The 27,233-nt window shown below is 44.4% G+C and overlaps 1 protein-coding gene across 7 annotated transcripts in view; it reads right to left on the bottom strand.

Moving 5' to 3' along the window:
* Positions 1-27,233, bottom strand: part of NAV1 (neuron navigator 1) — a 391,844-nt gene that overhangs the window by 247,934 nt on the left and 116,677 nt on the right. For 4 of the 7 annotated variants that reach the window (XM_089514292.1, XM_089514294.1, XM_089514295.1 and 1 more), the window contains exon 1: positions 10,668-11,643. The exons of 1 other annotated variant lie outside the window; for it this stretch is intronic. In XM_089514292.1, coding sequence (XP_089370418.1) covers positions 10,668-11,628 — 961 coding nt within the window. In that variant the 5' untranslated portion in view covers positions 11,629-11,643. Of the gene's footprint in view, positions 1-10,667; positions 11,693-27,233 lie in introns of those variants that run through there. 2 more of the 7 variants (XM_089514299.1, XM_089514297.1) reach the window with 2 other exon arrangements.

Below are 27,233 nucleotides of genomic sequence, written 5' to 3'. Positions count from 1 at the left end.
ATGTGAGAGCGGTAATGTAACCGTTCTTACTTCCATTCTCATGATCTGCCTTGTTTTGATTGGCTGAACGGACTTCCCTCCCTGCATTCCTCCCCATTCCTAGAGCGTCAGTTTTCTTGCTCTCCCTGGGACTCATCGAGTAAAATAAATAGAGAAAAAAAATCAAGCCCCACCATTTGCGAGGGCTATGTGTAGACAGATGTGTGTATAATTATGGTATTATATATATGTATATGGAAAACTCTCTCTCTCTCGCTCTGTCTCTATCTCTATATATATACATACATATGTATATACAACATATATATATATATCTATAAGAAACATGTGAAATATGTAATAAATAGAAAACATGTTTTATACACACACACACACACACACATATATAAATGACATCTATATAGATTAGTAATATCAATGTTTGTATATATAGATAACTGGCAATATATATGTATATTTATATATTATATCTATATTACATATATATGTATATGTGTGTATGTGTAATATATATATATATATGTGTGTGTGTGTGTGTGTGTGTGTAATATATATATTATGTATATATTACATATTTATGTGTGTGTGTGTGTGTTTGTCTATATGTGTATATAAAAAATCAAGGCAGTGTTTGAAAACAATTTTTTTCTGGGAAATCCTTTCCTTCTGTGCATGTGGTACTCATGGACAATAATACACTGTATGTCATCTTTATGTATGGTCATAAAGATGATTGTAGTAGTTTTTTTGCATTAATGATTAGTTGTCACAATACATGATGGACGAGATAATAAATAAAACAATGTGGTTGAGGTATCATTTCAGTAATAATGGGCCAAAACTTAGTACTGCAGCAAATAGGTCCAATACGATCAAAAGCTGTATTACTGGTATGTTGTACGTGGTGCGTAAAATATGTAAAGTGTTGATGATTGTTGACTTCTTATCTTGCACCTTTCTTAGATTTTCATGTCATCCATAATATGTAACCTTATCTTAGTAGTTAAAAAGATCCTGACATGGAGCTTTTTTTTAGGAAAGTGAAATTAACTAAATTTATCACAACAATCCTCAAGATGAATTGTGTGTTAATGGATGGTCATGACCACGGTATTCCCTGATGACATGGATCAGAATACTATGCTTTCATTGTAAAAATGGAGTTTTTTGCATGTCGAGGAGGTAATATAATAATGTAAGGTTGAAAAAACATGAGCCAGCAGAGGCTGGTTACAACAAAATTGTATGGGGACGTTATATTTTGTGTCTTTTTAATTCTTTCTTCACATCCATAATGAAGCATTTTCTAGCATCATGGAGTAGGAAGAGTCCACAAGGGCCATCCAGTCCAACACCATGCCATGCAGGAAATCACAATCAAAGCAATCCTGACACATGGCCATCCAGTCTCTGTGGGAAGACAAAAAGAGTTTCTTTGGGCATGCGGAAATTGGATATCCACATTTCATTATCCCAATTTTGGAGGACTTCTGTGCTCCACCAGTTGGAACGCTCACGGGGTCTCACCCACCAGCGAGGGATGCGAGGCCAGGTGGACATCCATGCGAGACAACCGGTAATATTTACATTTCCACTGCCAGCTAAAATTAACAATTTTCTTAAAGCAGCTTTTTGTCGCTTCAAGAGAAATAGAGTTTTTGCAGTGTGACTTCTTCTCCTCTGTCTTTGCTCTTCATCAATCTTTATAATACTGCACAGTAGCTCCAAAAACACTTCCTTAGACGCCAACTTTACACCCCACAAAAGGTCACCCGATTCAGTTCCGGGTGAAAAGGAACAGTAGAGTGATTACGTCATCATTACAAGGTCCTCCGAAATAAATACGCATGCGCGAATATTGAAACGTTCTCATACTTATCACGCTTCCTATAAGGACAAATGCGGTAAATTGTGTTCCCGTTACGTTCTCGGAACGCTTTACATTTTCGAATGCGATAATATCTGTTCCCATAACGTTACATCTTGAAACGTTTTGGGAACAGAATAGAAACGTTTCAGGCACTGATGTGATAACCTTCCACAAGTGAGTTTTCTATAAGTCCCAAAGTGCAAACAGCACTCAAAAACTGCACAGAAACATTGAGTCAATCTAATCGCACTGAGTGGGAAGAAAATTGCTGAAATTACTCTTTCTTGCATGCAGAAACAAAATAAACAAACATTTGCATCCCTACCACAAGCAGATGGATGGATTCTCTCTTCATCCTGTGTCTTTTCACTGATTAGATTTCCAGTTTTCACAGCACAGATATTAAAACCTTTATTGACTTCCTAGATGTCCCTTGTGTTGTTCTGGTGAAAATATCACAGGTTGTTCTCATTTTAACTTCTACGATTATAAGAGAAATTCACTCCTTCCTTTATTTTTCAAAACCCTGACATCACATAGACTCTATCTAACAAGTAACCAAGAGGCACAATATGTGCTTTTCTTTACAGCAGGAATGGGAAAATTGTGGTCCCCAAAGCCTTTTTTGCAAGCTGCAAACCCATGAGGATGCCCTCCCCCCCAAAAAAAAACCAGAATGCAATGTGATTTCTCCACATACACACAAAAGTAGTCCAAAATAGTGCAAACAAACCCTATCAAATCAGTGGTTTTCTTATTTCACCGGGGCCCACCCACATAAACAAGGCAAAAATGAAACCAGAGCTTATGTCACATCACTTCCTGTTCAGTATAAATGTCCCCATGCAGACACCCCTACCCTGTCCCCTACCTAGTTGCTCACCACTTCTTTATAGATAAGAGAGGTGGTTGTTAATTTTCATTCTGAGCTGCCCACATATTCCAGACAGACATGCCTGCATTTGGACATAACACTAACCCATGATTTCACATACAAGAATGAACCCATCTTTGCTCTGGCTTCATGCATTATTCCCTTTCCTTCCATGGCAGAGCCATGAAGTCAACACTTTCAATTTTCCTTTAAGATTAACTTCATTTTGGGTTAGAATTCAAAGATATAGCTGTGTTAGTCTGTAGAATCAGTATGTAGAGAGATCTCGTAGCACCTTTGAGACTAACTGAAATAAAGAAATTGGAAGCATGAGCTTTCGTAGACTTCAGTCTACTTCCTGAGATGCATTTGGTGGAGTGGAAGCCAGGTACAGACATATATATGCCATTGGTAGGTAAGGAAGTCAATACAAATTACAAGTCCTTTGTCTATGGAAATGTATTTCCATAGACAAAGGACTTGTAAATTGTGTTGACATCCGCATGGAATACAGGGTTTTAATAAAGGAAGATTCTGCTGAGGATTTTATAAAATGGAATATGACATCTCAAATCAAATAGAAATTGAGGTTATCTTGTCAAAAACTGTAAAAGAAATCTAGCTGATACTGTGTTCTTAGATTTCAAAACAGCCTTTGATGAGGCCCTTTACAACAATCTCCAAAAGAGCCACAAGATGATATGCAATGTCCTTTTTAAGACCAACTGGTTAAATACAGGAATTAGGCAGAAGGAATTTGTGAACTGCTATCTCAATGGAAATATATGTGCAATGAGGTGCCTCTAAGTATCTGTGCTAAAACCTGCTCTTGTTAACGTATTCATTAGCAACCTGAAAAAAGGTGTGAAAAGATTTGCAGATGATGCCGAATAATTAAAGTAGCCTCAGAAGGCTCTCATAGCTCTACATGGATAAACAACAAAATGCCAAATGAATGTCAGTGAGGGCAGATGCCAAATAGAATACTTTGAGGATTTATAACCCCAAAAAACATTGAGCACAGAATTAGGTGTTGTTACTTGCTGGAGATATCATGAACCCACAAGGTTTCTATATGTGCGTACTAAATGTTACAGTCACTAAAACAATGTGTTATTATTTTTATTTTTTTTATAAAAACAGTCTGTAATGCACATCTTGAGGAGTGTAGCTACCTCATGCTAAAAGAACAACCAAGCAAAGCTGGAAAAATAGAAAAGGGGAGCAATAAAAATGCCTGGGAATATATTGCCTTTTATGATAAAGAGGTTATAATGTCAGCCCAGAAAAGTCATCTAAAGGACGAAAGTAGTACAACAGGATCTTTCAATGTGGTGGTCCCTGGACCCACTCCTGTCCAAGATCCATTGGTTGTGGGTCTGTGGAGAGATTCCAGGCAAGAAAGAAACATCTGTAGCCAACATGAACAAATATGGTACCAGTCCCTGGCATATTAGATAATTGCCAGTCTCCCATATCAGGTATTTTGAGAAAGAGTCATAGTTTTCTCATAGTTCATGCTTTACTCTCTGACTGCAGTTAGAAATGACCAAAAATATAATTTAATCAAAGAATGAGTTAATCTGATGGATGACAATGGTCAATTAAAAGTTAGGCTGTTCCCACTATAAAATTTACAAGCCTACAAGTGGGAGGCAAATGGGAAAAACTCAGTAACGTCTTGGCACCTGCCTAGATCTGCTAGTGTCATGAAAGCAGTTATAAACAAACTGAAGCATTCAAATTTTGTAGCTGATAAGGTAGGATTCTGGATTAGATCCATGTACTGTACAATTGATTTGACAGAATATAGTCTGTATACTCTTTTGACTGTCATATAACCTTCCTTCCCTTCATATAGATGCATGATAAGGCTTGGTAATATACATGTGCTTAAAATGCTGGGGGAGAGGAAAAAAGAAAAATCTGGTGTTCCAGGCTACCTCCCAATTCTGCATTTTACAAGATTATTGAAAATTAAGACCACATGCTTCTATATAATAATAATAATAATAATAATAATAATAATAATAATAATACAGTTTATTTATAGACCACTTTTCCAAAATAGATCAAAGTGGTGTACAAGAGAACAAGACAAATCAATTCAAAATAAAACATAACATATTACAATCATAATCAAATTATAAAACTACTAAAATTACAATTAAAAAGTATTAAAACCATACTACTATTAAAACCCAATACAAACTAGCTGGATAAAACAATGTGCATATCGAGGGAAAACAATATCAGGATACATGGGGGAAAGCTTGTTGGGAAAAAAAGTCTTGAGTTTTTTTCTTAAAAGATCTAGGGAGGTGACGGAATGGAGCTCGTCAGGAAGGGTGTTCCAAATCTGTGGGGCTGAGATGGAGAATGCCCTTTGTGAGATCGATGTATATCTCGTCTTCGAGACCCTCAACAAATGCTTCCCGACCGACCTGAGAGTGCAGGGCGGATTGTACGAGGAGAGGCGGTCCTCCAAGTACCCTGGGCCCAAGCCATTTAGGGCTTTATAGGTAATAACCAACACCTTGTATTGTGCTCGGAAGCGAATGGGCAGCCAGTGTAGATCTTGCAGAGTAGGTGTTATATGGTTAGCCCAGGAACATCCAGTGACCAGCCTTGCTGCCATATTCTGTACTAATTGAAACTTCTGGGTTTGGTACAAGGGTTGCCCCATGTAGAGAGCATTACAGAAATCCAATCGAGAGGTTACCAGAGCATGTACCACCGTTTCAAGGTTCCTCTGGCCTAGGTAGGGTCGCAGCTGGCCTATCAGCCGAAGCTGATAACAGGCGCTTCTGACTGTCGCATCCACCTGAGAAGTCAGGTGGAGCGACGAGTCCAAAAGCACCTCCAGACTGCAAACTGAGTCCTTCAGGGGGAGCGTGACCCCATTCAGGACAGGTGGACAAATTTCCTTTCCCGGGCCAGGGGAACCTATCACAAGTACTTCCGTTTTCTCTGTATTCAGACTGAGTCGGTTTCCCCTCATCCAGCCCATTACTGACTCCAAACAGGCATTTAGAGGAGAGATGCCATCCCTAGTCACTGCATCAGTCGGAGACACAGAGAAGCATATTTGGGTGTCATCCGCGTACTGATAACACCGCGCCCCATCTCTCCCAGCGGTTTCATGTAAATGTTAAATAGCATGGGGGACAGAATAGCTCCTTGAGGGACACCAGATGTAAGCGCCCTCTTATCGGAGCAAACGTCCCCCAGCTGCACCATCTGGAATCTACCCGAGAAGTAGGAACAGAACCACTGGAGCGCAGTGCCCCCAATACCTAACTCCCTCAGGCGTTCCAGAAGGATACCATGGTCGATGGTATCGAAAGCCGCTGAGATGTCCAAAAGCACTAACAGGGACACGCTTCCCCTGTCCATACCCAGACAGAGATCATCGACTAAGGCGACCATGGCAGTCTCAACTCCAAAGCCCGCCCAGAAGCCGGTTTGAAATGGGTCTAGAAAATCTGCTTCATCCAAGATCCCTTGAAGCTGGAAAGCAACTGCTCTCTCGATCACCTTCCCCAAAAAAGGCAGCAGCGAAACTGGCCAATAATTATTCCGAATTAGGGGGTCTAGGGAGGGCTTTTTTAGCAGTGGTTTTGCTACTGCAGATTTTAGGCTAGATGGAAAACGCCCTTCCCCGAAAGATGAATTAATTATACGCCGTCCCCCCCTGAGCCACCAGCCATGAGGGGCAGGGATCGAGGGAGCATGTTGTCTTCCTAACACTTCAAAGAATCTTGTCCACTTCCTCGGTACTCACAGACTCAAAATGATCCAGTTTAATGCTCCATGCTATATGCTCTAGCATGGCAAGAGGGGGCTGGTATCTACTAATAGGAATGGTCAGAAATTGAGTTTCTTGCTTTGCTTGCCTTACCTTCTAGTTTAAGCTATGTTAGGCATACCCTTTACCTTTTCAATTTATTTCTTCCTTAGATATGGAGAGGAGGGGGGTACACTGACAGCAAATCAATTCTCAGCCAAGACTGAAGCGCACTCTCCTTTCTGGATGGAGTGCTAGAGAAATGGAAATTCAATCATTTTACTTAAAAACACAAACCAGCTCCTGAGCCTCCTACTTCATCCACTGACCATCATCCAGGTACACAGCTAATCCTCTTACTCCTGCATCACAATATTATGTGCTTTTTGTATATTCATTTGTATTTGCAAACCATAGAACCTCTTCTTTGGAATAGCCAAGAAAATGAGGGAGGATTCACCCACAAGAAAGTTTCACTGTATGAATCAACAGTATTACAGTTCCTAAATGACGGACTTCCCTGTTGTTCTTTCCCATTAACTTGGTAAAACCACCCTCTGCTAACATGTACCTCTTTTTTTGCTAAACCAGTATGGTGTGTCACACATTCCCCCAATTCTGACAGTGTCTAGCTAACACATTGAGTTATGCTTGCTCTGCATTTCCTCTAAAGTTTCAACTGATTCCACTGACCTTGGATACTAAAAACTGATTTGTATGAAATGTTTTCCCTGCACAAAGATAATACATTGTTATGTTTCAAAATAAGCCATGTCTTTAGTTTGCCATAATAACATTCACACCATTAAAATGCAATGATGATGATGATGATGATGATGATGATGATGATGATGATGATAGTGATCTTTATTTATATCCTGCCTTTTCTCCAAACCAGAACACAAGGCATACAAGAGTGGGATCCTACATATTTTCTTTAAAGTGGGGTGGGGCATGGTATAGGAATAGGAAACTACCGTTGTTGTTGTTGTTGTTGTTGTTGTTGTTGTTGTTGTTGTTGTATAGCTTCAAGTCATTTTCAACTTACGGCAACCCTAAGATGGACCAAACCTTAGCATGATTTGTTCAGTGGAGGTTTGCCATTGCCTTCCCCTGAGTCTGAAAGTATGTGACCTACCCAAGGTCACCCATTGGGTTTGATGGCCGCGCTGGGAATCTAACCCTGGTCTCCAGAATCATAGTCCAACACTCAAACCACTACACCTCAGTCTGTTTTGTCTGCATTAAAGCAGCAGCTCTCTGGGATTTCAGACTTATCTTTTCCCAGGTCCTTGGAGATTTAAAGAACTGAAACTCTGCAGGAAAACTTATGTGGAATAGTACCCTAATAGGAGACACTATATGTCACTTTTCTTGTATCCTCAGTATTCACCTAATCGCTGTAGCAGTGTTTGTGTCTCCACTGCACCCTCCCCATAGTCTAAACCCATATACCACATCTCACAGATTTCTCACACCTACGGCTTCTCTTTTCCTTCCAGTCCTATTCAACAGTTGCTCCTTATTCCAAGCCATAGTTGCACATATGCCTCCTCTTTCCTCAGTTTCAGCTCTGGTCTACCATTCCTCCAATGTAATGCCATTGAATCCCCAATCTTTTCCTAGCTCAGTCAGTAGCAACAGTTGCTAGTCAACCCAAAGGGTGTGGTACGTTTTTGGTTTTTTTTAGAAAATGACTCAAGAATGCAGACAAATGAAATGGCTCCTTAAGTTTTCAGGGGTCCCACACTACTGTGGTACCCATCCTCCCAGGCTTTCTGCATCAAAATGCAGAGGCTTATGTGTCAATTCTATCTTCTGTGTACACCGCTGTGTAATCTATGAAGGGAGGGGAGAGCAGGGAGTTTTGTATTCTGTAGTGACGGATCCTTACAAGCTATTGTACAAAATCCAAACCATTGGGGTTATAAAAGGTTCTCTTATTTACTCTACTTATCCTCGCCCTATGGTATTCGTAAAGCAGCTGCTCCTGGGTGGATGTCTCAACCAGAAAGATTCCAGGTGGGGAAGAGTAACAGTGGCACTGAAGCACTAGCAACTGCTGTTCCTATGCAGATCTCCCTAGTAACCAAACAGAGTCAATTCCTCTCTCTCTTTCTCTCTTAGCTCAAGGAGGCATCACCATGTCCTTCTCTCTCTACTGCTCTATACCCCCACTATCATGGTGCAGGCTTTTCATTTCAGCTGCAGCTGGCACAGATCTGTGTTAGCAAGCAACCACTCCCCTCTTTCACCACCAGCAACCAGAGGCTTACTCCATGCCCAGCACATCTCCTCTATCCCTGTGTGCACACCCCCTTATGTGGGGGGAAAATGCACACACAGTCTACGTTTCAGCTCTCTGCAGCATTTCATCATAGCTTATACCCAGTCTGATTTGTGGATGAGGGCACATGTTGCAGTTGTAATTCCTGCCTGTCTCTCACACACATACACACCTATCGCTGCATACTCATAAAGTGCTGCAGGAAAATCAAAAGGACACAAACGATAAAAAAGCAATTGCTTCCACAATCCTTCCTAATGGAATAGATGTGCTAGCATTCATTTTAGCACCAATTCTTGCATGCACTGAAATCCCTCCATTCATTTATTTATTTATTTATTTATTTATTTATTTTATATGCTGCCTTCCTCCCAGAGTAAGGACCATGGTGGCTCACAGAAGAAAACATACACCCAGTTCCAGCAAAGGCTTGGTATGATTTTGTTCTATTTTTACTGGTCTCTTTTGCTAATTCAATAGGGGGAAAGAGGGGGGATGATTTCTCTGACCCTTCTCTTCCTTGACCCCTGGAGAGCAAAAGGAATGAGGACCATTCCTTAAGACACTTCTACAGTGAACTCTTTGTATCCACTGGGGCTTGGTTTCAGGATCCCAGAGATACCAAAATCCATTGATGCCCATTTCCCATTATATACAATTGCAGAGTAAAATGGTGTCCCTTATACAAAATGGCAAAATCAACATATTTTCTGAAATATATATATATTTGAAACCACAAATGGTTGAATCCATGGGTAAAGAATCCATGGATAGGGAGGGGCAACTATTTGATCTTTTTCTGTATAAACTAGGTTATCCTGACCCATATTTATCATGTAGGCCAGGTTATAGTCACCTTGAAGGTGACTTCTGTTGCTGAGAGAAGGCAGATACAGTACTAGCAACGATGCTTCAGAGACAAAATAGGAACGAAATAGGAAGGTGATCAGAAGCCTCCCAGAGTGCTGGAAAACCATCAGATTGTAATGGTATAACCAAGCCCTTCCTTTGGAGTGGAACCTTTTCCTCACACTTCACACACACACACCCCTCCACACACAGCACTAAGCAAGGCAAGCAGATCCTAAGCAGAATCTCTTTGCAATAGGATCTGCTTGCAAAGGATGCAACAGAGGACAGGGGTCAGCTGGCATCCAGTCTGGGGGTCCTGGCATCCCCACAGCAGGAGGCTGTGATCCTCCACATAAGATGGGTCAGCCAGATTCCAGCCCTGGAAGTCCTTGCCTGGATGCAGGAGGATGTGATCTTCCTCAGAGGATGGGGGTCAGCCAGGAATCAACCCTGGAGGGTCCTGAATGGAAGCAGGGGCTTTGATCTTGTACAGAGGACCAGGTCAGCTGGGATCCAGCCTCAGGTGAGGGTGTTCCTGCCTGGATGCACGGGCCTGTGATCCTCCACAGAGGACTGCATTAACTGGGATCTAACTGTGGAGTGGATCTGGTCATGGATGTAGGGGGTTATGATCCTCCACAGAGAAGGTCAGCCAGCATCTGGCCCTGGGAGTCCTTGCATGAATGCAGGGGGCTGTGATTCCCCACAGAGGACAGGATCAGCTGGGATCCAGCTTTTGCATAGATGCAGGGAGCTGTGCTCCTTCACAGAGGACAAGGTAGGCAAGGGACCCAGCTTCAACAACCTTTGCATGGATAAGGAGGGCTGCGATCCTCCACCGAGGACGGGGCTGGCTAGGGTTTGGCCCTGGGAGTCCTTGCATGGATGCAGGGGCCAGAGAGAAGGGACTTCAGCATCCTCTCCGGGATGCTGAGGGTGTGATGCTCCACAGAGGACGGGGCTCCTTTGCCCTCCTCGCCTTCCCCCAGAGACTCACCCAGCATCTGGCTGAAGAGGAGCTGCTCCAGGTCTCCCAGGACGGTGACCACCAGCTCGGGGTCCACCTTGAGGAAGGCTTTCTCTTCGGAGGGCGCCCCTTTGCCGGCCGTCTGGGAGCTGCTTTGGGGCTGCTGGCTGCCCTGCTGCTGCTGGCTGCCCTTGAGGCCGGGGGCCGAGGGCTTGCCTTTGCCGGCCAGGAGGATCTCGTCGTCGGACTTGGGCTGCTCGCCGGAGGAGGGCTCGGGGCCGGCTTTGCTGAGGGGCTTGACCTCGGCGTAAGGGCCGCGGGGGATGCGGCTGGGCTTGCCCAGGTTGGAGGGCAGCGGGGCCAGGGGGGCCTTGGGGCCCGGGGGGGCCAGCTTGGCCTGGAAGAGGGAGTGCTCCGAGCGGGAGAGGCTCCGGGAGAGGAGCGAGGGGGCCGGGCCGCCCTTGCCGCCCTTGAGGCCCCCTCCTCCTCCTCCTCCGCCGCCGCCCCCCTTGGCGGACCGGGCCATGTCGTCGCTCCATTTGGGCTCGTAGAGCTGCATCTTCTTCTCGCTGTCGGTCAGGAAGGAGAGGTTGGTCAGGGACTTCTGCTTGCGGAGGTTGGAGGTCAGGCCCCCCGGCAGCCGGCCTTCCACGCTCCCGGACTTGAAGACCTTCAGCTCGGCCGCTTTCGGGGCTCCCCCTCCGACGCCGACGCCGACGCCGCCGGGGCTTTTGCCGGGCAAGCGCTTCTGCATCATGGCTGGCTTGCTCCCCTCCGACGACGACGACGACGACGACGAGGACGCCTTCTTGAAGCCTTTCAGCAGCAGCAGCTCTGCTTCCAGCAGCCCGTCCTCCGCCTCCTGGGCGCTCAGGTCCTGCTGGCTCCTGGCCGCCGGGTGCCGATGATGGAGGGCGCCGGGGCTGGGGCTGGGGCTGCCGCCTCCTCCTCCTCCTCCGCCTTCTTCGCCTCCGCCTCCGCCGCCAAACATCTTCCTCCCGCCGGCCTGGAGGGAAGCATTGAAAAGCCCAGCCCCTGAAAGCACCGAGGGAGAAGGAGAAAAGGAGGAGGAGGAGGAGAGAGGGAGGGAGGGAGGGAATGGGTGGGGAAGAGGCAAGGAGGGGAGGATAAAGGAAGGAAGGAGAAAAGGAAGAAGAGAGGAAGGAAAAGGAAGCAGGGAGAAAGGAGGGAGGGAGGGATAAAAGAAGGAAGCAAGGAAGGGAAAGGAGGGAGGGAGAAAAAAGGAAAGAAAGAAAGAAAAGGAAGGAGGGAGGGAGGGAGGGATAAAGGAAGGAAGGAGAAAGAAGGGATGAATGAAGGGAGAAAAGGAGGAAGGAGGGAAGGGAAGAGAGGCTATCAAAGCAGCCGGTGGGAGCCCCTTCCCCGCCCGAGGCGCCCACCGAGCTCTTCCTCCGCAGCGAGGCCGAGGAGACTACCATAAAGGGAAGGGGGACCCCAAAGCAGCGCTGACTGAAGAGAACAACAAAAAGGGGACCTCCCTCCCTCCCTCCCTCCCGGCCGCCCTGCCCTGCCTTCCCGCCCCTCCGCCAGCGAGATGCTCCCTTCGCAACAGAGGGAGGGGAGGGAGGGGAGGGGTGGTGGCTGGCGCGAGACAGAGGCACGAGCCCCCCCCCCTTGGCCAGGCTCTCTCTGGCTGCCAAAGAGGCGGCGGGGCTGGGAGGGTCCATTGGGCGAGAGGGAGAGGAGGGGGAAGGGAGCCAGGCACTGAGAGGGGAGAGGGCAGGGGGCTTCACCTTCTGCCCAGGAGGAATTCCAAAAGGTCCTCCATTCAGAGCAGTGGTCCCCAAATATCTTTGGGGAGATATTGGACTTCAGCTCCCAGAAGCCTCAGCCATGTTGGCCAGAACTGTGTGGATTCTGGGATATGAAGTGCAAAATCTCTTTAAAGGGCACAGTTTATGTGCCCATAGGGAATCATTGGGGAATACTTGCCCATAGGGAAACTATACTTGCCCATAGAGAAGTACTAGGGAATACTTGCCCATAGAGAACTGTGCTCTTGAAAATACACAGTTTGGGGACCACTGACTTAGAGTATCACTAACAAGCATGGATCTAATATTTCTAGGAGTGTTCAGAGCTTTTCTTTGGTCGTGTCCTGCATTTTTTTTTCTGGCAGTGTCTGGGCCCCACAACAAACTCTAACTCCCAGAATCCCATAGCCTTGAACCAAGGGCACTTAAAGCCATGCCAAACCGGGTTATTTCTCCAGTGTGGATGCAGCCTTAGTTTTCCTTTTGCTCTTTCTTCATGCTTAAGAGACATCCTGATCAGGATGATCAGATCTCCTCCTTTTCCAGTGCTGCATCCATGCTGCAGTTTGACACAACTTTGACAGCCACAACTCAGTGCTATGAAATTCTTGGGGAGGGGCTGTGATCCTCCAAATCTGGCATGGTATTCCCAGAATTCAGTAGCACTGAGGTATGACATTTAAAGTGGTGTCATTCCCAATTATTTCTGCAGTGTAGATGCAGCCCAGGACATGTCCTACACACCTTCTGGACATGCCTTATATCCAGAAGGAATTTCAAATGTCCACCATTTTGAGCATCACTGAGCCATGGCAATTAAAGTGGTGTCAAAGTGGATTGTTTCTGCAGTATGGATGCAGCCCAGGACATGTTCTACATTTCAGCCTCCTGTCTGGGTGGAATTCCAAAATGTCTTCCATTTTGAGCAGCACTGAGATGCATGAATTTACATTTATGGGAGTGTTTTGAGCTTTGATTAGGTCTTAGCCTCCTTTTTTTTTTTTAAATGGCCCACATTTTACGGTGCCTTGACCTCCTTTGTGATCATAACATTTGGTCACCCTGATCCAGATTCAAAAAACATATCCCAGGGTTGCCATGTTGGCCATATAGCAAAGTACAGGATCATCCAAAATCCACAAAACAGTGATCCCTTTATGGGGCCAACCAAAATGCACATTATACATGTTGTAAGCTTTCAAAGCTCCAACTGGCTTCTTCATCAGGCAGCTGAACTGAGGATAACAACCAAAACATCTTGACCAAATTCAGGGCTACAACTAACACTGTCATTTTCTGTCTGTCTGTCTGTCTGTCTGTCTCCTTGAAACTAGATGAAAGTTCCAGGGGGACCTGGAAACAGTGGTACATGCTCTGGTAACCTCTCGGTTGGATTTCTGTAATGCGCTCTACATGGGGCAACCCTTGTACCAAACTCGGAAGCTACAATTGGTTCAGAATATGGCAGCAAGGCTGGTCACTGGATGTTCCAGGACCAGCCATATAACACCTATATTGCAAGATCTACATTGGCTGCCTATTCGCTTCTGGGCGCAATACAAGATGTTGGTAATGACCTATAAAGCCCTAAATGGCTTGGGCCCAGGGTACTTGGAGGACCGCCTCTCCCCATACAGTCCGCCCCGCACTCTCAGATCGGGCGGAAAACATCTATTAAGAGTTCCTAAGGCAAGGTTTGTGTCTTCGTCACAAAGGGCATTCTCCATCGTGGCCCCTCAGACCTGGAACTCTTTGCCCGACGAGCTCCGCTCAGCAACCTCTCTAGATCTTTTTAGGAAGAATCTGAAGACCTTTCTTTTCCATCAAGCCTTCCCCCATGTGCCTTGATGTTATCCTTTCTCTCCCCTGTGCATTTTGTTCGATCCAGCTAATTTGTTATACGGGTTTTAATTGGTTTTAGATTGAATGATTGTATGGAATGTTTTTAGAATTTTTTGTATTGCTTTTAAATGGTATGGGTGGGTTTTTGCATTGTTGGGCTATGGGTTGTCACTTTGTATTGTTTTCTGATGGTGCTTTTTGTAAACCGCTGTGATCTGCAAGGAATAGTGGTCTAGAAATAAATCTTCATTCATTCATTCATTCATTCATTCATTCTCTTCAGATTTTCCTTGCAAAGCAGTTCTCTCCCTTGTGGTTCCACAGTGATCAGTTTCACAATATATAAAGGTCACCTCATGGAGCCCTGTCTGCTTTCTGACTATATCATACACAGGGTGTGTGTGCAGGCAATAAGTGTCCCAGCGTGCATATACAAAATAATACTCCAAATGGAAAACCTTCCAGTATCTTATAAAGAAAGGCTCTCTGGCAGGATTCAGTCAAATTGATGCAAGTCCTCATCCTTGCTTTGTGTTGCACATAAAAAGGTCCAAGTGCCACTCAAAAAGGACCAGTGACAAACTCAGAGAAGGCTTGCAAAAATCTGAGATCCCACGGTCCTTACACTGGTGGTCACTACAGTCTTTTGCCTATGCAGAACAGTTTCTTACTTAAGACTGACAGGGTAGCAGGGTCCTGTGTTGCCACAGGGATCTAAGCCTTACTGCAAGAGGCAGATAGGAACAATTGTTCCTTCTGCTGTATCTATATGTGGACACTGGATGTTAGACAAAAAGCTTTACACATGCTTTGGGCTCCACATTCCAATGCAAAGCACAATCTATAATATGCACAGTGGTGGAAGGTGCTAGCAGAGGGTTTTGAGTGTCACTCCTACCTGCTGACCCAGAAGTTCTCCCCAACTAATTGTGCAAGGTAATCTGAATAGATCAAGTATGTTGAATCAGCTAGCTGGCGCGTGTTATCTATTTATCTTATCATTTGTTTTCTACTTTTCACTGCCAAGGGAATGCTCCAGGCAGCTAACATGGCAGTTAGAAAATACAATCTTTGAAAAAGTAAAGAGGTGCATTTTTAACAATACAAATTCAAGCAGAAAGACATCGAAAGGTCAAGCCATGTTGTTGTTGTGTGCTTTCAAGTTGTTTCCACCTTATGGCGACCCTAAGGAGAACCTATCAAAAGGGGTTTTTTGTTTTGTTTTTGCAAGATTTGTTCAGGGGAGTTTGCCCTTGTCTTCCTCTGAGGCTGAGAGAGTGTGGCTTGCACATACTCACCCAGTTTCCATGGCTGAGCAGGGATTCAAAGGTTAATCCTCCAGTCCTTTTTGTGGACTTCAGTGCTCCCCAAATTTATTTAAAATTTGCATTTGAGTTTGCTGCCAAACTTCAGTGGCAAACTACTAAATACACTATAGTTAATGGGGAAAGAAATGATATTTACTATCCATCCCAATGACTATAATCAATGGTATTGCCAGCAACACAGTCAATATTATATTCAGTAGTCAATATCACAGCATGTCATAGCAAATACCATAATAAGATCAATTAAGTACATTTAAAGTTTATTATGCATCAATGTAATAATAATAATCAAGTATGATGTAGGATTTTATTAATAAAGTGTGGTGGGTTCTATTTCTTAACAATGAAATCCGAATATAAAAGTAAAATAGAAATGGAAAGTAGTCTATTTTGATCCATTTTAGGCTCCCCCCAATTTTAAAAGTCTGCTAAACTCCACCCCTCCCACTTTAACCATGCACTTTAGGATTCAGTACTTGCCCAGCCATAAAAGTCATCCCTGACAATGAGAAAGTTGTCTATGCGCGTTACAGATGGGCCCATGAGGCGCCGTCATCGCGCCATCATTACATGCGAGGGGTGGTGCTTCCTGACGCGCCTTGCCCCTTGCACGTAATGACTATGTCAAAATGGTGGTGGCCGTTCCACATGGCCGCAGCCATTTTGACATAGCTGACACTCTGCATCCGCACGTCGCACCCCGGAAGTGACGCCTTGAGTGCGCGACTAGCGCCTCGCAGCATCTCTTCTGGGGCCCAGGAAGGAGCATGATTTTTGCGCTCCTTCTCTGCAGTTCCCGGATGCTGCAACCGGTGGCAGCAGCAGACCGCCGCTTCCCGGCAGTCTGTAACGGGCCTATGCCTAGACTAGATACATTTAACAAGGCACAGAGTACCCTATCCTGATTGTCACCACAGAGACGATCCCTCCCTTTGTTCTCCACAACCACAACTTACAGAAAGACATTACACGCTTGTATTTTCCCTGGAAGAAGATTAACCATCCATTATGAAGCCAAGCCCTCCCTCCAGTCCATCTGCCTTGGTCCAGGCCTTGGAGGTAGAGAGGAACTACTGGACCTCTTACCCTTTCCCTCCACCACTCCCTTCTCCTTCTGTGTCATGTCTTTTTAGATTGTAAGCCCGAGGGCAGGGAACCGTCTAACTAAAAAGATTGTATGTACAGTGCTGTGTAAATTTACAGCGCTTCATAAATAAAGGCTAATAATAATAATAATAATGAAAGGACACACACACCCCTCCACTGACTTTACTGGATTGGGAAACTCATATGGGAGGAAAAGATCCTGTAGTTAACCTGGTTCTAAGCTGTATAGGATTTTAAAAGGTAATGTCTGTGCTGGCCAAATGGCTGTAATAAAGTTTGTAAAAAAAGGTAATGTCAACATGCTAGCTGTGATTAGAAACCAGCCAGTGGCCAGTGAATGTGGGTTAAAAAGCAGTCACAAAGCTTTCAGAAGGGAGAATTTTTAAAAGCTAAAAGCTTTTATATACCCTTCCAAACTTCCAGACACAATATTTATTAATAATATTGATCAATCAATCAAGGGATTCAATAGATGGGCAAAATAAAGTGATTTCCAAATGCTTTGAAGGCAGGGCGTTTAGATGACACATGCCTCCAAAGCAGGCAAAAACCAGACTAAAGCCACACTCCAGGGCTAAAAACCCATGCTCTGGGGCTGTAACAAAGCAAAGAAATGAACATGTGACAACTCCAATTGATGTAATTACAATATACACAAGCCAGACAGTCCAACAGGGGGACATGGGGTGAAGGGGGCCTCCATGACTGTACTCTGCCAATGTATCACTAGCACACCGATGCATCAATGTCACAAACAGGTGGACCATTGCAAGTGTGACTCTGTGGCTGATCGAAGGGGCAGCCATCCAATGGGATGGCATCTGGGCAGACATGGGAGGTACTTGGGGGTTGCCGACGGTGTGTTAATACTGTGGGGGACATATATGGTGGGGAGACAACAACAAAAAATTACCCAACATTGCAGCTTGATGCTCTGCCATGCACCATGCTCATTCAACCTGCTTTGGGAGTGGGCTGCACCAAAGTGTGTGGGCAGCGGGGTTTCGACCCACTTTGGGAAAAAGCAGGATTGAGCCGCTTTTTCCTCCCCCTCTGTTCCAAGGCTAGGATAGTGCGTGAACCTCTATATAAATCTTTATAAGTTGAAAGTTGAAACCACCTTCGTACTTTCAAATGGCAGAGGAGAAGGAAGCAGAGGAGGAGGAGACGATGATTAGCCTGCAGATCAAAAGGTTTGTCATTTTTCTGCAGTCTCTAGCAGTAGATATCTGCTAACACACAGCTCGAAAAATACTGACTTGAAACTTGATTTCAGTGGAATATCTCCCAAATTAATGTTTATAGGAATGCAGCTTCAGTGTAAATAGAAACCACAGTATTACTGAGCTGGGGACGGGGGGGGGGGGATCCCTTGTGTGGCAGGATTGAGACAATATATTATTTAGTAGTCCAGCTTTCAAGGATTTTTCTGTATGTTTAACCATAACTGGTTCAGCCTGGCAGAAATGCTACTTAAGACACTCATCCATTCTGAAAAAGGAATCTTCTCAGGGATCTTGAAATTTAGCAAATGGGGGTCAACATGATGATGTCAATCCAGAGCAGACCCATCTAGTGTATCCCATGAGGGGGAGATGCAGATTCCAGAGATGTCTATAAAACAAACTGCTTAAGAGAAAAAAATTCTCACTCAATCCTGAGTCACCACAGTATTGCTAGTCAACTGAAGCTAAACCACATATCTCTGGCCAAGTCAGATAAAGTAGAGCTGGCCTGTTATCTCTGCATGGACAGACGGTGACTTGGAGCCTTTAATGTCTCATCCTTGTTACTCATACAACTGAGGTTTTGCTGAGGCTGGGCTTCTGGTTGCAGCTGTTCGTAAATACATTGCCTTCGGGACATGTGCAATACTGCATTACAAGGAGGAAATGCCTTATCAGAAGTGGAGAAGGAAACAAAAGCATCTGAAGACTCACTCTACCGAAACTCCTGGAGTAACACTGGTAGAGAGTTGCAGCACAAAATCCCTTTTCCTTGTATGGAATCAAATTAATCTCTGTTGAGAATCCAGCCCATCTCTCTTGTGTCCCTGGCACCACTTATTCACTCCAGTTCACCTGTGACTGGCTTATTCCAACCTCTCCTCTTAGCTAATGAGCTTCCCTGCTATTTCAGCTAGTTTGGCGATATGCTGAAAAGTGAAGCAAGGTCACTGCAAAAAGGGGACCGAGTTGTGCATTTGGACCTGAAGGAGTTGATCTCAATTAGTTTGAGATCAAAGAGAGAAGACAAGGATCCAGAATTTGGGGGTGGGGGATCCTTCTCGTTTTCCATATTCTGAGAGGTTCAAAGCACACTGCAGAAACAATCCAGATTTAATTCCCATGGCTCAATGCTAGGGAATTCTGGGAACTGTAGTTTTGTGTGAGAGAGAGAATGCTCTGGTGCCACAATAAACTACCTGCCCCTCCCCGTCCCACTAACTTGCTCACCTGCTTCCCCATCCCTGGCTGCCCAGTCACCTATCACCCAGCCAGATCCTTCAATAGCTGCTGAGAAGTGGCAATAGCAGCAGCAGACTCCTTTGCCTCCCCTACCCAGTTGCTGCCTTGTCCAGTCACCGGTCCAGGGCAGCTGGGCATGTGAGCAGCAGGAGGAGACCAAAGGGTCGAATATGCACACTTCCTGGCTGCTCCATCACCAGGCATTCTTCCAAGCAAACTCTGTCACTGGGCTTTCTCCCCAGGGAGGAACTCCAGTGATGGAGCAGCCAGGAATGATGTGCATCCACCCTTCCTGTGCCTCCATCACTGAGCTTCCTCTCCAAGGAGAAAGCCTGGCCACAGAGGAGCAAGGAAGGACATATGTTTGCCCCTCCCCTCTTCATCTCCTGCCAGACCACCCGCCCTGGGCTGCCAGGGGAGATGGCCAGGCATGTGAGGTAATGAGAGGTGATGGAAGGGGTATGCATTGATTCTCCTCCTCTGGTGCCTTGGTTTCCCCCTAACAGAGAGAGCCAGAGAAAGAGGAGTGGACACCAGGCAAGCATGCACATACACCAAAGGGGGAGGAGGGTCCAACCAGATGTCATCCCTCCTCTAAGTTGTCGGTTCACACATCTTGCAGCCCCCCAATGACATCACTGCTACTGAGCAACAGAACTGGGTAACTATCATTGAGAAGCTGAAAAACAGCCACTAGCACTTACTGCAGCCTATGGGATAAGATGGCTGTGATACCTATGCTCATTTATGGGATGTTTCTGCAATTTGGCCTTTCATTTCAAGGGCCCTTCAGAAGCACACAGCGCAGAAAACAGACCAGGTGTTTTTCCACTCTGTCCTACAGATTGGAAGATTTTCAGTTTCCTTTTTGATGCAAAACTGGCTACTCGGATGTGGAATAAAGCCTCCAGGGCTGTTACTTGTATTCCAATAAGGAAGCTTAACATGGTGACCCGTGAATGTTCATTTCTGAATTTCAAAAAGTGTATTCAGTCCAAGCTCCCTTTAAAGAAACAGATTTCATGCAGGCCATACCACTAAAATAATCATTTCTAATACAATTACAACTACGATTGCACACATTTCATGGATATTTTTTTCTTTTCCAGACATCCACAGCTAAGAGTCAAACTCTCCCTCATTCCTGCCCCAAATTTCCCAAGACCTATGAAGTTTATGGAGAAAATCCTTTGCCTAAGAGCCAGAAGACTCTTATGCCAGAAAATTTATATTATGTACTCATGCAGTACATGATGCAAAGCAAAAAAATTCATAAATTAATTCACATGCTTCATATTAGTGCAATATATCTCTCCTTACAGAAGCTGCAATTTTCTTGGCAAGATTTCAGAAGGTAAAGAGAGAGGCAGCCAAAATTCATTAGAAAGCAGGAAGCAAGCAACTTTCAGGACAGAACTACACCTTATACAGTGATTTCCCAAAGGGTAGCCCTCTTCGTCTGCTACAGGAAAAAACAAAGTCTTGTGGCACCTTATAGAGGAACAAATTTATTATCGTATAAGCTTTCATGGGCTACATCCATCTGCGTTTATATGTATGTATACATACTGGGAGCAGTAGCCTAGCAAATCTGGAAAACAGAAGATTGAGGAAAACTGCATTTTGAAACTGTTTTATTTTAATTTGCTTTTCAAGCTGTTTAGTTTAATTAATTTGTTTTACTGTTTACATGTACTTGTTTTATTTACTGTTAGCTGCCTTGATTCCCATTTGAGGCACAAAGGCAAGCCACAAATAAATAAATAGAATAAAATGGTAATCTTGTGTTGGACTTCTTTGCTCCCTCTGTAGCATGAAGTATATATATTGCCTTGCATTTGTGATGTCATTACACAGATAATTTCTCTTGTCCAGCAGCATCCAGTGACATAACATGAAAGACAGGGAAGTGTTTTGACAGACACAATGCATGCAAATTCTACAACACAGAGAAGTAAGGGAATGTTAAGTTTTGGCAGTAGGCCTCTGCTTGAGTTCCTTGCTTCAGTGACCTTCAAGTAAAGAAAATTTACTCTGTCAGCCTCTGAAGATTTTGCAGGGTGGCAAAATTTTGCATTTATTTCCACTACAAGCCAACAGGCAGAGAGTTCTGAATGGTTTGAGTTTAGGAGTGGGATTTCACACATCTCCTTGTCATTTCTGAGAGAAAAAGGTGAGAGAAATCCTTGTCAATCATCATTTGTTGTTGTTGTGTGCCTTCAAGTCACTCCCAACTTATGGAGACCCTGAGGAAAAACTAAGTTGGGGCTTTCTTGGCAAGATTCGTTCAGAGGAGGTTTGCACTGCCATCCTCTGAGGCTGAGAGCGTGTGATTTGCCCAAGGTTACCCAGTGGGTTTCATGGCCGAGCTAGGAACTGAACCCTGGTCTCCAGAGTTGTAATCCAATGCTGAAACCACTATGCCATGCTGGCTCTCCTGGTAGTGTGGTTATGAAATGTTATCTCCTTAAAGACCTAGTTCATACTGACACCAGCTTCATTTTGGTACTGAATTAAATATCTGGTCATAGGGGCGGATTATAGACCGCCCATTTGGGGCGGGCTGCACCCGCCCCTTTCCCCGGTATGTCGGGGCCTCAGCTGTTAGAACGGCAGCCGCTGAGGCCCCGATCCGCCACTTTTCAGGCTGCGGGGAAGCGGCAAAACGCCGCTTCCCCGCAGCCTGAAAAGGGGTGTCCTTGGGGCTTCAAGCCCTAAGGACACCCTGCGGCAGCGGGGAGAAGGAGAAAGGGGCCGCTTGGCCCCTTTCTCCCTTGCTTTGCTGGGCGCAGCCAACTGAACGCTGCGCCCACCGAGGCAAAGTGGCGCCGCAAACCAGGAAGGAGCTCCAAAACGGAGCTCCTTCCTGGTCCGCGGAAAGGGCGCACTAAGCGCCCTGGCACGGACCAACGATGTCACGTCCACGCCACCCCGTATAGAGGCGGCGCGGTCGTGACGTCATCATGGTGGCCCCCATGTGGAAGGGGGGCCGCCATTTTGTACGGATTCAGTCCGTACTAGTGTTAGGGGGGTGCGGAAGCACTGCACCTTCCTAACCCTAGTACGGACTGACTCCGTACTTTAATGGCAGTGTGTAACCCGCCTTAATCAAGTCTTAGTGATTGCAGGTTGGATTTTCATTAACACTGCTAGTCTATTATTGGATATGTGCTGAAGTTTTATGATCAGAACTGGAGTCAGACATTCCTTCAAAAATGTTTAAATACATACATTGATAAGTAGAGACATACATGTGTTAACAGAGAAGGGGGGAGTTGTGGCTGACTGAGTGGCACAGCAGCCTGGTAAGAGTAGCAGAGATGAAAAGGCACTTAAGTAAACAAAATAATGGCAGACACTTCTAATTTCTAACAATCCATTCCCCAATGAACAACTGGAATGTTTCAGCCCTGGTGTGTACACCATCGGAATAACTCTGTACACCATAGTAATCAATGAGTCAGTCAAACAAAATAAAAACACCTTGAGCTCTCTTTAATTCCACACCTCCTTCTTCCAGTCCAAAGTATATTGTGTGCCTTGATGTGAACTACACATTGGTGAAAAAACCCTAGGAACTGAACCTGCACAGGCACAAACTGGCTCTCAAACAGTTTTTTTTTTTTGAAGAACTCTGCTATATTTGGGAAACTCCTTAGAAAAGCAGTGCTGAATCAAAGCAAAGGACTGTCTGGCTGAGCATCCTGTTTCCCACAGAGGCCAATCAGATGCTCATAGAAAGTCTACAAGTAGGACATGCAGACAATAACTCTCTCCCACTGTATCCTGGCAGCCAGTATTAAGAAGCACTCTGCCTCTGAACCAGGGCACACACAGATGTGTGTGTGCGCGTGCACACACACACACACACACACACACACTATTGATGACTATTGTCCATGGAAAGCCTTATCCTCCATAAACGTGTCAAATCCTCTGTTAAAAAAAACTTCTAAACTGGTGTTTAGCTACCACAGTGTATCCTTGTTTCTTGACTGTTTCTTGAAAAAGTACTTTTCTCCTGAATTTCTCTATCAATAGTAGTACTAGGACAATACACCCATAATCAGGGAGATGTTTACAGGAAAATAGCAAAACTGTCTGCATATATTATTGTTAATTTAGGTGTTATAAAAACCAAGGAAATAAATAGCTGTTTGACATCTGTAAAGTGACTTTAGAATTCTAAAGTCACTTTACACATGCCATACATGTTGCCCAGCAGAGTTATTTTGAGTGGTGAGGAACCTACTAGGTTCAAGCTCAAAGAGGTGAGGTGCAGAACCTTCAGTTGCCTGCTGTGACAAACCCACTAGGCATGTTGAGGAGCAAGTTGCTCTTATTCACTCAGAACATGATGACATATTTATCACACAGTCTGGGGACATGCTCAGTTTTCTATTTGGCCAGTTTTCTTGGGATCAGTTTCAACTGCTTCAGGCAAGACATTTGAATCAGTTCAGTTCATGACATGTAAGCATGACTCTTGCCCATCTTGGCTGATAAGATCTAGCAGAAGCAGATTGATTGGATGGGTCCAGGAGACTGTAAATGGGTTGACTGGATGGGTCCAGGAGATTGTGCCATATAGGAGTTGCCAGCTGCCTTGAAAGAGGCTCTAGTTCATCCTGGCTTAAAGTGGAGCTGCCTGGATCCAGAGACATATGACAAATATCACACTACTACTAATACCCCCTTTTGAGACAAAGTGCTTCAACATGTAGTGATTGGACAACATCAGGTGTTCTTGGAGGAAAAAGATTACCTGGACCCATTCCAGTCTGATTTCAGGATAGGGTGCAGTATTAAAATAGCCTCCTGAGTGATAGTCTGCTCCACATGAAAGGTATAAGAGAGCTATCCTTCAGTTCTTCATGGATCTCTACAGAGCTTTTAATACGATTTTTATGGTATCCTATTGGACCAGGTATGACAGATGAGAGTGAAAGGTAGTGTGCTATATTGGTTCCTCTCTCATATGCACAATTTCCAGAGAATGCATTGTATGCATCCTGAATCAGTCCCGTGGTCATTAAGCTTTGTGGGGCTGCATGATTCTGTCTTGTCTCCCATGCTGTTCAATATCAATACTTATTACCCTCCAGGTTCTGACAAACTACCATTCCTATCATGCCTCACCATCAGCCAAGCTGAAGGAAGTTTTAGCAAGGCTCAATGAGGGCTTGGCTAGAGCTCCTCCTCTTATGGTGATGCTACATGTAAGGGGAAGAGCTACAACCAAGCCCTCAAGAGCTTGAGTCAAACTACCTTCAGCTTGGTTGCTGGTGAAGCATGATGGGAAGGGTAGTTCATCAGTACTGGGAAGGCTGTAGGTTCCTCACCCCAATCTATATGAAGCTAGTGGGGAAGGTCACTAGGGAGTCTGGGCTGGATCATAGAATCCATAGAGCTGTAAGAGACTCCAAGGGCCATCCAGTCCAACCACCTGCCGTGTAGGAATAGACAATGAAAGCACTCGCAACTGATGGCCATCCAGTCCCTATTTAAAAACTCCAAACAAGGGGACTCCACCGCACTGAGGCAGCGTTTTCCACTGTTGAACAGCTCTTACCATCAGGAGGTTATTCCTAACAAATCTCTTTTCTGTAGCTTGATCCTAATGTAGGCTCCTAATGTAGATATTAATAAATCTCTTTTCCTGTCATTTGAATCCATTGCTTTGTATTCTAGTCTCTGAAGCAGCAGAAAACAAGCTTGTCCCATCTTCAATATGACATCCTTTTAAATATTTAAACATGGCTATCATGTCACCTCTTAACCTTTTCTTCTCCAGGCTAAACAAACCCAGCTCCCTAAGCCACTTCTCATAAGACATCATTTTGGTCACCCTCTTCTGGATACATTCCAGCTTGTCAACATCCTTCCTGAATTGTGTTGCCCAGAACAAACTATTCCACATGAGGTCTGACCAAAGCAGAATAGAGTGGCACTATTACTCCCATTGATGCAACTTAGCTTTTTGATGCAGGATGTAAATTTTTGATACAACTCCTATTGATAGGCTTTTTTAGCTGCAGCATCACACTGTTGACTCATGTACAGCTTGTGGTCTACTGTGATTGCTAGATCCCTTTCATATATACTGTTTTCAAGCCAGGTGTCACCCATCCTATATCTATGCATTTCATTTTTTTCTGGCTAAGTGTCTCCATCTTGAGATTAACTGTGTTAGTTTTGGCCCAGCTCTCCAACTGACTAAGGTAATTTTGAATTCTGATCCTGTCCTCTGGGATATTAGCTACCACTCCTAATTTGATGAGTATAACCTCAATTCCATCATCCACATCATTGATAAAGATGTTGAACAGCACTGCGCCTCAGACACTCTGGCTTCTCTCCAAAATGAAAAAGATCCATTGGTGAGCACCCTTTGGGTTCATTTGGTTAACCAATTACACATCCACCAAACAATAACATTGTCTAGCACACATTTTCCTAGCTTGTTTGCAAAAACATCATGGGTGACCTCATTGAAGGCCTTACTGAAATCAAGATTTTCTACATCCATAGCATTTCCTTCATCCATCAAGCTTGCAACTCAGAAGGAAGGAAGGAAGGAAGGAAGGAAGGGGGTTAGTTTAGCAAGACATGCTTTTGAAGAACCCATGTTGACTTTGTGATCATGACATTTCTTTCTAAGTGCTTATAGGCTGTCTATTTAATTATCTGCTCTAGAATCTTTTCTGGTATCAGGCTGGCTGAGCATTAATTATTTGGGTCTTCTTTTCCCCTCTTTTTAAAGATGGGGAAAACATTTTCCCTCCTCCTGTCTTCTGGGACGTCTCCTGTTCTCCAAATTCTCAAAGATTATTGCCATTAGTTCTGAGATTACCTCTGCCAATCCTTTCAATATTCTTGGATGTAGTTCATCTGGCCCTGGAGACTTGGATTCATTTACACTAGCCATGTATTCCTGTACTACCTCTTTACCTATTCTATGCTGCATTTTCCCAACTGCATCATCTGCTCCATTTTCCCCAGGTTGAACACTGTTTTCATTTTGGAAGAAGACCGAAGCAAAGAAGGCACCATTTCTCTGCCCCCTGTTAGCATTTCACTATTTTTTCACACAGTGGCCCTACCATTTCCTTGTTCTTCCTTTTGCTTCAGACATAACCAAAAAACATCTCTTTTTATTGTTTTTAACTTCTCTGGAAAGGCTGAGCTCATTCTGCACTTTAGTTTTTCTGACTTTCTTCCTATATATGCTATTTGTTTGATTTATTCTCTGATGATTTCCCCCTTTTCCCATTTCTTATACATGTCCCTTTTCTTAGCTCAGTTGACAGTTATCTGTACATCTATCCTAGTTTCTTTAGACACATCCCAGTTTTCCTCTTATAAAAAGAAAAGAAAAAGAACTATCCCCTGGTGAAAGGCAAGAGTATAATCTGTCCTGGGAGCACTGAACCACCTGGCTTCCCTTCTATTCTGTCAGCCTTTGGTGTGAGCACAAACAATTATGCCTGCTGGAATTTTGTTAGTTCTTTGGCACTGTTTTCTTTTTCTTCATCTTTTAGATCCTTTGTTATATTCCCCTAGGTTTTATCCTGAACTAATCCATGGGTCATATTAAAATCCATAATTTTGTCCCCCAAACCTGTCCTTGACATATACATGAGGTCATCTTATAGTCAAATATATATGGCAAGTACAGAAAGTTTTGGATCTGGCAGTCAAAAACATCCTACACATTAATGAATGAGAAATAGAAGCACTGGAGTAAAAGGTACATTCTAAGCACCGGGAACCCCAGATGTCAGTAACCTGGGGGGGAAAGTGTGTTCAAATTAGAGCAATCTTTCCCAATGTGGTGGCCTGCAGATGTCTCCCTCTGGCTATGGTGTTATGATAAATCTACTTTAACTCATCTGGGAAGAGTCCCCTGGCTAGGGAAGATTGACCTAGAACATGCCTCACAATGTCTATGCACAGGAATTTCCTTTACACATGAAGGAGTCCCCTTTGGCAGGAAGACTGATGTGGAAAGAGTTTGATGCAGGTGAAAGTTTTAAAACTACTTCTCTCATAGTAGAACCTAAGTAGCAGGACAAA

The sequence above is a fragment of the Sceloporus occidentalis genome, unplaced genomic scaffold, assembly GCF_023333645.1.
Source record: "Sceloporus occidentalis isolate IW3139 unplaced genomic scaffold, rSceOcc1.0.p SCAF_3, whole genome shotgun sequence".
NCBI lineage: Eukaryota > Metazoa > Chordata > Lepidosauria > Squamata > Phrynosomatidae > Sceloporus > Sceloporus occidentalis.
Note: the sequence above shows the minus strand (reverse complement) of the source record. Positions and strands in the feature narration are given on the sequence as shown.